At 32.5% G+C, this 12458-nt stretch overlaps 2 protein-coding genes across 2 annotated transcripts; one reads left to right on the forward strand and one right to left on the reverse strand.

Moving 5' to 3' along the window:
- Positions 1-217: 217 nt before the first annotated feature.
- Positions 218-3985, forward strand: LOC114383714 (glycerol-3-phosphate dehydrogenase [NAD(+)] 2, chloroplastic-like). The gene is made up of 9 exons (XM_028343440.1): positions 218-622; positions 1040-1176; positions 1297-1402; positions 1968-2169; positions 2274-2361; positions 2604-2751; positions 3192-3341; positions 3432-3581; positions 3666-3985. Exons 1-9 carry the CDS (start codon positions 305-307, stop codon positions 3678-3680), a joined length of 1314 nt encoding a protein of 437 aa, XP_028199241.1. The 5' UTR covers positions 218-304; the 3' UTR covers positions 3681-3985.
- A 4720-nt stretch (positions 3986-8705) lies between these two features.
- Positions 8706-12458, reverse strand: LOC114384591 (WRKY DNA-binding transcription factor 70-like). The gene is made up of 3 exons (XM_028344298.1): positions 11958-12458; positions 10923-11024; positions 8706-9388 (listed from the first exon to the last, which is right to left on the reverse strand). The coding sequence occupies exons 1-3, from the start codon at positions 12293-12295 to the stop codon at positions 8839-8841; spliced, it is 990 nt and encodes a 329-aa protein (XP_028200099.1). The 5' UTR covers positions 12296-12458; the 3' UTR covers positions 8706-8838.

Here is a 12458-nt window from a genome sequence, read left to right on the forward strand (position 1 = left end):
ACATTTTTAGTGATTTAGGCATAGGTTTGGACATAGTATTGAGTTGGTGAAGAAGGGGTATAAAAACCTTTGTGTTTGATAGATAAATAAGGTAATAAAAGTAAATAACTTAGGACATTCTCAGTTCTCTAATTTTCATTTTTTCAAAGAATTTTTATAAATAGAATAGTTTGTTTTTATTGTATTTCATTTGATCCCATCCTGTGGGAATTCGGAAGGGATAAAATAAAGCGTGGCATTTTTTCTTACACAAAGACACCCAAATCTCTCTCTCTCTCTCTGTCATCTTCTCAAGTTTTTAACAATGGCGGCAGTGTTAGAAGCGCCATTCGCAACCCCATTTTTTTCTTCAAAGCCTCACCACACTAATCTCCCTCCCTCCAAGTTTCACACTTTCCCCTCAAAACCCATCTCTCTCACCCTTCGCAGTACCCACTCTCATTCTTGTGCCGCACATGCTTCTCCTTCTCCCCCTCAAGACCCGAACCCGAGCATCGAGCCCGACTCTGACCCGAACCGAGATCGCCGGAGAATCGTTCGGGTCGCCTGGGAGAAGATCGTGCGCTGGTCCAGGTCTTGGCGCTCCAAGGCCAACACCGACGTCCTCCAACGCACAAAAAAGGTCACACTTTATTTCAAATTATAATAATTCTAATCAAATAAAAAATAAAATATCACACACACGTTTGAAAATATCCAACACACATTTTTGGTTTCACGTATATGTGTGTTTTTGGAAACAATCCTGTTCACCAATGGCGGTTGAGTCTAGCGGAAGGAACAGAATTGTCTCTGAAGAAGGAGACATGTGGGAAACAAAAAAAAAGAAGAGGAAACAATCGTGTTGGAGACACTATCAGCTGGAGTCGTTATGATTATAATTAAATTAAAAAATAAAGAAAATTTGAATCTTGGTAATGTGATATGGTGTTTTATGAATCTTGATACAATGTGATAGTGTTTGGTTGGTTTCTTTTTTTGTGTGTGTTGTGAGGTACACTACTGAGATTGTTATTTTTTTTTTTTTGGTTGAGGAAAGGTGGTTGTGCTTGGAGGAGGGTCGTTTGGGACGGCAATGGCTGCACATGTGGCAAACAGGAAGGCTGAGTTAGAGGTGAACATGCTGCTTCGGGACCCTCAAGTTTGCTTGTCTATCAATGAGAAGCATAGGAATTGGTAACCATTTTGTCTGTGCTCATAATCTGCACAATTACAGGTTAACTTGTGGGTTGTGATCATCTAATTTCGTCGTCGCAATCTGTTTTAGGTGACTGTTTTGTGTTTTCTGTTTGGCAGTAACTACTTCCCGGATCACAGGCTGCCGGAAAACGTAGTTGCAACGACTGATGCAAAATCTGCTTTGCTTGGTGCGGATTACTGCCTCCATGCAGTGCCTGTTCAGGTCATTTGAGTTTGTTGTTTATTTTTTACTTTAATCATTCTGTATTATTATTATTAGTAGTAAGTAGGTCTTATTTGAATAAATTTCTCTGTAAATATTTATAGAAGAAAATAAGAAACAAAATGAATCAAACTTCTTTCATAAGTTAAAAGCAACTATTTTGGCTCTGTTTGAATAAACTTTATCTATAAGTGCCTATAGATGAGAAAAAAAATGAATCAAGCTTGTTTGATAAGTTAAAATCAACTTATGTCTCTCGGTTTTTGGAGCTAGATGAAAGAACTTTTATAAAAGTTAGACTGCATAAGTTGATTTTAACTTATGGGAGAAGTTTAACGCATTTTACCTTCTTATTTTCTTCTTTTATAAGTGTTTATGGGAGAAGTTTATTCTAGAAAGGCAGTAAGCTGTAAGCCTGCAATAGTAGTAGTGGTGGTAATAATTGATGCTTCATTAAGTTTGAATCTTAGCGGTCAAATAAAATACATATGATGAATCCTGACATCTGACATTTGTGAAAGATGTGACTGAGTATGTTGCTGAGTATTTGTTTCTGCTATTGCAGTTCAGTGCATCATTTCTTGAGAGTGTTGCTGAGTATGTTGATCCAGGCTTGCCATTCATATCTCTCAGTAAAGGCCTAGAGCTGAATACATTGAGGATGATGGCTCAAATTATTCCTCAAGCACTACGAAATCCTCGCCAGCCTTTTGTTGCACTATCGGGGCCTTCTTTTGCTCTGGAGTTGATGGATAAGTTACCCACAGGTGACAATGATGTTGCTACTCGCGCATGTGGTTTTTGTTCCTTTAAATATATCTATGTGGAAAGTTAGTCAATTTTATCTTTTGGTTCCATTTTCTAATAACAGCAATGGTGGTGGCATCAAAAGACAAAAAATTGGCAAATACCGTTCAGCAACTACTCGCTTCAAGTCATTTAAGAATCAGCACATCAAGGTAGATGACCATCAGTGGATTCATACATGAAATTGAATTTCATATGTAAATGATTTGCTTTCATTTCTGTCTGGATTTCAATTCACCCTTCTGAACTAGTATGTCTTTCTTGTTAGCTTACTCATTCTCACCTATTTTTATTATGCCCCAGCTTCTGCTTCTGTTTCTGCTTAATGTATGGTATGTTGAATATGTACAGATATTGATGCAGACGTTCAGCTTGTAATCTCTGATAACTCCAGTGATGTTACAGGAGTTGAAATAGCAGGTGCACTCAAGAACGTGCTTGCAATAGCAGCTGGGATGGTAGAAGGTATGAATCTTGGTAACAACTCAATGGCTGCTCTTGTCTCGCAAGGGTGTTCAGAGATACGGTGGCTTGCAACAAAGGTAATTGACTTCTATTAAATCAATTCGTAGAATTTTTTGCAAATGCTAGAAACTGTCCCCTTCCTTTTTCTGTATGTAATCAATCATTCCATTGAGGACTAAATTGGTTACCTCTTGAATTGCTGTCTACTATCAACAACAATCTGACTAACTGTAGGTGCAATGCTGTATGCAACATCTAATTTGCAGAAGGCATAGAATATACTACATATAATGATTAGCACAAAATGAAGAATAGTGTTCTGATGCTTTATAGCTATTTCAATGGTTGGAGGTCTTGGTTTTGATGATGTTGTATATATTTATTTCACCTTAATACATAATAGTAGACACCCTCTATTGGTGTACACATGCACATTCACTTTCCGTTAGTGGCTCCATTTAACATATAAAGTGAATTCTGCCTATCTTGTTTCTCTTCCCCCAATTATCTTTTGAAGATGGGAGCAAAGCCAACTACAATAACAGGACTGTCAGGAACAGGAGACATAATGCTTACATGTTTTGTGAATCTTTCAAGAAACAGAACAGTTGGTGTGCGACTTGGATCAGGCGAGAAGCTTGAGAACATACTTAGTTCAATGAATCAGGTATCTATAAACTTTCCAAGTGCGCCTGGTCATTCCTGAAATTCTCGCAAGTGGCAGAGTTACTGACGTGTGTATACCTACTCTGTGCAGGTAGCAGAAGGTGTTTCCACTGCTGGAGCTGTGATTGCTTTGGCACAGAAATATAATGTAAAGTTGCCGGTCTTGACAGCAGTTGCTCGTATTATCGACAATGAACTTACCCCTAAGAAAGCTGTTTTTGAGTTAATGAGCCTCCCTCAGGTTATTCTGACCCTCCTTTCAGAAGAACTATGTTGGTTTTATATTGAGTTTACGAATTTGATTGATGACAATCTCTCATTATAGGTTGAAGAAGTATGAAACCTCCCTGCACAATTGCACATCCCTTATCTACCAGCTGCTTTTTAACTGCTGCTTGTAAGACATTCGAGTACTCAATTCTTTTCACCATTAAGTCTTGGTGAGTAAAATTTTATATAGTTGGGGTTGCCCCATACAGTTACTAGAATTTGAAAAATGTGTAGTTTCTAGACAAGGCATAATCTCACCTCAATATATACTTCTTTATTTGGAACCACAAATGTGCATCATTCTAATGAATGTGATTTGTTTGTGCAACTACTTGGCATCTGTGCTCTTTAATATGAATGTTTTGGTTTATATGAGAACTAAGGAGCTTAAGATACTCTTTAATATGAATGTTTTGGTTAATATAGAGAACTAAGAGGTTACAAAATCGTTGCCAGAGTTGGTGATTTTGTCTTGACTTTTCGTGAAGCCATTGTCTAATTTAAACTTTGTATGTAGCAAAAGCATATGTACTTGTATTTTATCTATATTATGAGCGATACATGCATAAGATTCGGTAATTCAATAATTTCTCCGACCGGTAGAATATCTTATTGGTAGCCTCATACTTCAACACATTTTTTTAAACTTATTTGTTATATATTTTTTTGAGGAAAATATTATTTGTTATATTATTGACTGAATTTATTAGAATTTTTTTTTGGGTCTCATTTTTTATTTAATGAGTTCTAGATTTGGCAGCTTTTAATAAATTTTAATGAATAATAGAGAATGTATTAAGAGTGTGATAAAGAGGGTTGTTAATCCATTTTTGCTTTTCACATGCCAATGATAAAGGAAACTTCTCTCTTTTTTGAATTCTATGCACTCTATTTTGTTACAATGATTATTCAAAATGTTGTGGATAGACTTCGTTGAATAATCTGATTGACAATGACCGACTCTTAAAATTATAGCACTTGCAGTAATAAGTAATAACAATCTTTTCCAATTAAAATATTTTGTAGAAAACGGTTTCTATGATTGAGATGAGATTGGTATGTGTTACAAAGATGGAATTTTTTAAAGAACTTGTGATGAGAATCTCGTAATGACAAGCACAAATTTATTTCACAAGTTGAGAACAGGACCTTCATGGAAACAACAGCAATTCATATTTAGCATCTTTGTAGTAGAGTCTGTAATATGAACACCACGACTCAGACTTTCAAATAGACGAAACTTTTAAAATAAAAAAATACTGTTATATGGGAGACTTAGTTCTTGATTTCCTCGTATACAAGCTAAGAGGCTCTATATTTATAGACAAGCTCTAGACTTAGATACGAACTTCACACACCACAATAATTCATTCACTCTAGTGTTATGATTCACACATAAATAAGTTGTTGTTGACAACCATAAGTTCGCATAAATACACAAATTATCAAAATATAGAGCCTCTTAGCTTGTATACGAGGAAAGAGTATATTCAAACCTTAATCATAGGTTGACAATTAATTTAAGAGGCAATTGGTGATTAATTGTCTATTAAGATAGTCATTATCAAAATTAACAAATTTATTTATCATGCATGATAATTTGTAATTAGAAGATAATGTAAAAACACCATGCACTAATATCATGAACTTGAAAGTTTGAATATGGTACCCTAAAATAAATCAATTTGCATAAACTAACTAATTTGTTTTTTTTTTTTGTTTATCTTAAGCTAAGCAAACAATTTTTGATAAAGAAATGTGTGAATAAAGATAAGATAAGCTTAGATTATGAATTCACATGCATCAATTTCCCCATAATCTTAATCATAACTAAGAACCCAAAATTAAACAATTAATCACCAATTGCCTCTTAAATTAATTGTCAACCTATGATTAAGGTTTGAATATACTCTTTCCCCTAAATTAAACCTCGATTTGATCATTTGGAATTTAATTTAGGATTAATGATGAATTATAGAGAGGTTTGCAAAAAGAGAATTCATGCCACTAATTTGATCATGCAAGTTTTACAAACCTTATCAATCATTCTACAGATTAGTGAATTATGAGTAGATGGTCACTAACACATAATCAACTATCAATCAAAGTGATCAGTTCCAACATAAAAGTTAAGATGATAAAATGATAGGATTAATTGAATAATATCATATAACTCAATTAAAATATAGAATCAGAGTACATGGGTATAGGCCATACAAGTACATCATAATCCGAGTCCTAAGGATTTAGCCATCCATGATCATAACACAACCAAACAACATACAAAATAGCATGTAGAATGAAAGAGATCGATAATCCTTATAAATTATGACCCCAATCGTTCCTCACACGATCAAAAACCCTTTGTTGTTCGAAATAATGTAAAAGATCCTCTAAAACATCTCCTATCTTCTATTTATACTAAGGATAATTAGAATTGCAGCACGAAGGTCAACAAAGGCCATGCTAAGGGTAACATGGCCATTCTTAAGAATTAATGACGTTGATGCTAATGTTTTCTCATGGAACAGCACTGACCATGCTATCAGTAGCATGACCGTCCTCGTATGAGTGACGTTGGAGGGGATTCTTTGTTGAAATTCAACATGACCATTTTGAAATAGCATGAGTTGTAGGTTTAACACGGGTCGTGCTACAAGCAACATGAGTTGTGCTCTTTGAAGGCACTCATAATTGATTCTTTACTTCGCTCTTTTGGTCCCTTTTTTTATGATTTCAACTTCTTTGCTTAACTATTTACACAATAAGATGAAAACAAGATAAAATGAGATAAAAATTAAGGCTCAAGAACCTTCAAACAATTTATCATGAAAACACTTTACAATATTAATGTATCATATTTTTTCTTATGTCGAGTCTAATAAATATGTATTATCAACAAAATACCAATAAAAGTTTTTATACGGTATGATTCTTAAGGTAATTATTACAAAACTCAATACACTTATCATAATTTTTTTTACCACAAATAAACTCATCATAGTTTGTGATTAAGAGAAGGCTTAACTGCTTATTGTACGTTCAAAATCTCTTTGCGAAGAATACAAGTACCAACTTGGTTACTTGGGTCAATGCTTCAAACCTTGAAAATTCATCAAACGTGTCCAAAGAAAGGAACGGTGTCAATGGGTCAAGAGGGTTCCTCTAGACCAAAAGTTTTTTTTTTTTTATAAAAAAAAAACAGTTGAAATTCCAAGTACCATGAATAGACCGAAGACCAGGTCTATGTTTCCACCCAAGTTCATATTTGTTCTTGAATATGTTTTTAATGTTTAGAAATACGATTTTTTTTTTCATTTCAATATCTATTTGAATTTTATTTATTTTTTCTTTTACACTTAATCATAAAGTTGAATTTTCCATTCCTCGTCTTAAAACTAAAGCACGCGATTTATATTTTTCAACGACTAAAATAATAAAATAAAATGTTTTTGATGTTTAGAAATATGATGTTTCTTTCTTTTTCATTTCAATATCTATTCGAATGTTTTTATTTTTTTTCTTTTCATTTAATCATAAAGTTGAATTTTTCATGCTCGTCTAAAATCAAAGCACGTGGTTCGACTAAAGTAATAAAATTAAACAAAAAATTATTTTTAAAAAAGTTTTTAATTTTGTATACTGTTAGCATAAAGTTGTTTCCTTGGGCAACTAATTAAACATTATCATAAGAAGTCTTATTTTTAAAATATTTAACATAAAAACCAACAAATTAATCATATAATGATTGAATAATAAATTAAATTCTTTAAAACAACGCAAATTTTCATGACTAGAACATATGTTTAAACGGAAAACGAATGGGCTCCTCTAATAGTAAATTTTTCCTTTAAAAAGACAACCAACATAGAAGCTTACCAATAAACTTGTTCTTCTTAACAAAACCTTTTATATCTTCACAGAGTAGCGCTAAATGGTACCAAAACAAAACCTTTTATATCTTCACACAGAGTAGAGCTAAATGGTACGAAAGACTTCAGAAAATTTTAACGAAACAGATGTTTTAATATAATTGGCAAATTGTTTTCAATTTAATAGATAAAAAGGATTTGATAATTAACGAAAATCATAGGTGATCACACAATATATGCAGTATTCGTGCAATACGAATTGGTAAGTAATTCCCTTTTATTAATTTAGCATGTGAATTGGCATGAAACCTGTAACCAGAACTTCCCACCATGACCAACCAATCTAAGATGCTGTTCTTCTATATAGACTCAAGGAAGAAAAAAGATAGTAAACTCGTGCAATGCATTAATAACGAAAATTGTCATTAGTAACAATTTTTTTTGTCACTAATGCATTAATTTCTTGTATGATCGAGCTAATAGTGAAGGAATACGGGGGTATATTTGCCTTGTTCCTTAGGTAACTAGTTTATGAGTATAACGTTGCCTTGCTCATTGGGTAACTACTTTATGCAGAAGAGCTTATCCTGTTTGTGTCCACTCCAATATAAGAATTAATTTTAGATGGCTTACACTTCATTTCTCCACAATAATTGAAAGGAAGAAAACAAAAGTGAGAAATGCTTTTTGGATATTGGAAGCTTTAGCTTGTAATCCGTACACGATTATTGGCATGCAGCAGAAAGAGAATGGACTCAAAAGCAGCCTGCAAGAAAACGGGAAGGTTGGTTCGAGGACCTGTTGGTCAAAGGAAAGGAAAGGAGAACAGATTTTCCAATTTTGAATTGGGGTAACAATCATAGAATCAAGATTCTCTAATTAAATCAAGATTGTTGACATGGATTAATGGTCCTTCGAAAAGATACACATATTCTGACTTCTTTTTTGATTTATTTGTGTATTATAAATATTTCATAATTGCCATATCATACCAACATGTTATTTGCATGAGTTAAATTGACCCCAGTTGTAAATAAAAAAAATATAATTAGATAAAGAGACTCCATTAAAAGTAATATTAATTAGACAAATTTCCTACCCTATATTATATGTCATCAACAACTAATGAATACGACAACAAAATTAATGTTACATATCATTATAATTTGTAAAATTCATCATTCATCACATTAGTTAATTGGTAGAAGGAGAGAACAATATTGTTTCAGGGATAATTTAATTTTTATTTTCCTTATTTCTTTCTCTCATGACATTGTATACTATCATGTTATTGAGAATAATGAGACGACAAGAATCTCCACACCAACAACAAAGCTTGGGAAACCAATCAAAGTATTAAAGCAACGGACTTTCGTCAAAGTGACTTTCGTCAAAGTGGAAGTCAGTGTCAAAATGAACAGATGCCATCTCAAAATTCATGTTCAGACGTTGATAGTCTGTACATGAAGAATACACATTATCTGCATTAGTATTATTATTATTATTATTATCAGATTCCATCCTGAAGGGCATAATGGTAGGCTTGAATGGTTGAAAATCCTTTAGATCTGACCACAAGTTAGGATCCGAGTACTTATGATCTGCAACATCACTATGGGTGTCTTCTTTGGGAAATTCTTGTTTTATAGTTAGGTTTGGTGAGCTAATGTGGTGATCTTGTACATTTGGTACCTTGGAGTCATGATGATCAAAATTCAGAAGATATGATGATTCCCATTCAGTAGAACTAGAACCTATGGCTGAATGTGTAGCCATAGGGGTGCCATTGCATGTGTGAATTCCAATGTAAGTAGTTTGCAACATATTCGGATTCTCTTGATCCACCTGCACCTGTTTGATTGCTCGGCAACCTTGATCATACTTGTGACTGCACCTGAAGTAACTCCTACAAATTATTATTTTTAACAAGACGTTAGTTAGATGAGTAATCTTCTTAGGGAAATTGGTTTGGTAGAATGTGAACAATGAGTCTAGATTATAGGTTAATTAGTAATCATCATACATTTATTTGCTCATTTAGAAAACGTACCTGTATCATCAATTATATATTAAAATCGTCAGCATCGTCTTATAGTTTATTAATAGGAAGATTTGTAAAGTAACTATGAAGCTGTTTAAAGAGAAGTTTTCGTACTAAAGTCTTCTCATACTTGTATCCAACCAACTAAAACGATAGTGGATGTTAAGCTTTACAAGGAAAATAAGAAAAAAGAGTAAAAGTAACAAATAAACACGCTAAGATAGATGAGTAACGGCATAAGAAAAGATGCGATACAGAATGATTAAAGTAGCTAGTGATACTTGGATATCCAAGTATTTTAGACATATACCTGATTGATATTTTTTACATGTGTCTATCTCTTTCTTCTTATCATATCAAATATTTATTATATTTATAACTTTTTTTAATTTTTTTTCTTTTTCAATTCTAGGTGTATATTAGCATGAGGTGTCCATTTAACATTTTTCATTGTTATATATGAGCAAATACTATTATGACACTTAATTAACAGAGAAAAATATTATAAAATATCGATTATTTATGATGATTTGGATTCATGCATAAAAGGCCGCTGAAGGCACTTGGTGAGGTGAGTAGATTGAATAATTTTCAATCTTGTGAAAGAGGGTAGAAGGAGAAAAAGAAAGACATTAGAGAAAATTACTAAAAAGAATCTCATGGGGAATGATATCTTTAAAATTTTGGTATTTAATTACTAACTAGTACAATGAGATTGTGCGATACATGCATGTAGTGAACTTGATGACCAAATAGAATAAAGTTACTGTTTTTATTGTTTTATTTATAAGAGAATTAATTTTCGTTAGACAAAAGCTTATTTATTAAACAATTTTGAGTATATCAATTTCTTTTATTTTGTTGATAGTATTCTCAACGTTCACCTAGGAACTGTTTGTCGATCAGTATTTTGGAGTAATATATTTTTGTTTTCCCATTTCATCTGTATCCCTTTCCCCCCCTTAATTTTTCTCTTTATTTCCAGAAAATATTAAGTAGTTCAATTATGATCTGACTAATTTCTAAATGATAAGTAATCCATTTTTTCAAATTATGAAAAAAATTAATAACCTTGAATATATGTTATGTGCATATTAGTTGAGATCATAATGATTCTAAATGATATATAGTTTTTTCTTTAATTTTTCATCATATCATTTATCATTTATCATATTTTTCATTTTGTCTTTTTCTTCCTTTTATCCATAAATTTTTAAAATGAGTTATTATTTCATCAATTTCCTTTTTCTTGGGAGATAGGAAATAAAACCTCAAATAAAGAAGAAGACATTACATGGGTTGCAACTTTATCATGTAACGCAAACTGTCTCAAAATTATAATCTTTCCATGGAAAAAAAAATGAAAAGAAAAGGAAAAACAATAATTTAACATATATACCTAGGAAATTCAGAATTCAGGATTCTCTTTTGTCCATACTTCCTCCATGCATGATTATCATCAGTGGTGCATGAGAGTATGGTCCATGTAAGTGCATTCTTCCTGCACTTGGAACAACAAATCAAGAGTATGCCCCATATGCATGTCATCATTTCAGGTATTATTATATAGAAGTAACATATTATCCAATAAAAAAATCTGTACAATGCAATCTGCGAAATCTGAACCCCAACTAAATAAAATCAACACACAAGAATATTAGCTTCATAATTCTATATAGGTTTAATTACTCTCTGTTCTTCCTACAACAGCATTTCTTTTTATTACCTATAATTTAAAATATCACTTTTTAATTCCTATAATTGTAAACTTTTAATCCTTTTGCCCTCACTGTCTGTCTAAATTTATCTAACAGTCTTTGCATTCAGATGTTTTAAAATAAGTACAAAATTGAATCTGTCTAAACTTTTTGACAATTATTAATTCTTACAGTCATCTTAAAGGATTTACATGTAATAATGTTAGACAATTTTAGACTTCAAAATAAAAAATTAAAAAATTATAATTATAAAGATGAAAATAATATGTTTTCAAGGTACTAAAAAAAAAGTTGTAACAATTATAATTAAAAACGAAAAAGGTAATTAGACATTCTAATTATATACCAATATGTTATTGACATGAGTGGAAATAAAGTTGAATTTTTTAAATAAAATTTCAACTTGATTTCTCATGAATGAAATAAAAATTAGTTGAAAAATATCAACTAAATTTGTCAACAAAAATAAAATTAACCTGTCAATAAAATTAATAAATATTTCATAGAAGAGAAAAAAAATCCAATCTGAAAATTCCTAATTTCTTTTCATACAACAAAATTTGTTCACTCAAGGTAAAACAATGACAGTTTACATATGTCCGTACTTCCGTACAAATCCCAGATCAAGAAATACTCTCAGTAACCCAAATCGTGAACCAAAGAAGGGTTTGTCGTGCGAACTATATATATAAAAAGAAGATATGTATAAGTATAACCTTCTATTGTAGCGACCTCTCCGACCCTTTTGGGATCTGTTCTCGCCGGAAACGGCCACCGGCGACCCATTTTGGCCGGAATTCAGGAGACTCCGATGAGCCACCTCATCTGCAGAAGAAGAGTTTATGATAGAAATAGCTTGAGTGAAAGATCTGAGGACATTGGCCGTGAGTTCCTGACAAGAGAGAGACCCTTCACTCCCAAAGGGCTTCTCAAGAAGAACCTTGAGTTGAGTAGCAGATTCCTGACCCTTAACAAGTTCTTTCATTATCATTCTTTTATTTTTGGCTGAGATACTAATTTCACTTTCACTTTCAGCACAAATGATGTTATTCATTTTTCTAGCTCTGGTTTTTCTTTGCTTCTTTTGGTCTAGATTTGCATAGCAGGTGGGTGTGGGTTTGGCTTTTGGAAGGGACTAAGGACGAGAGAGAAGAAAAAGGATACAGCCGACGAAAGAAATAATGAGAAAGAGAAACAAATGAACCAAAAAGTTAGGA

Source organism: Glycine soja, chromosome 14 (genome assembly GCF_004193775.1).
Source record: "Glycine soja cultivar W05 chromosome 14, ASM419377v2, whole genome shotgun sequence".
In the NCBI taxonomy this organism is placed as follows: Eukaryota; Viridiplantae; Streptophyta; class Magnoliopsida; order Fabales; family Fabaceae; genus Glycine; species Glycine soja.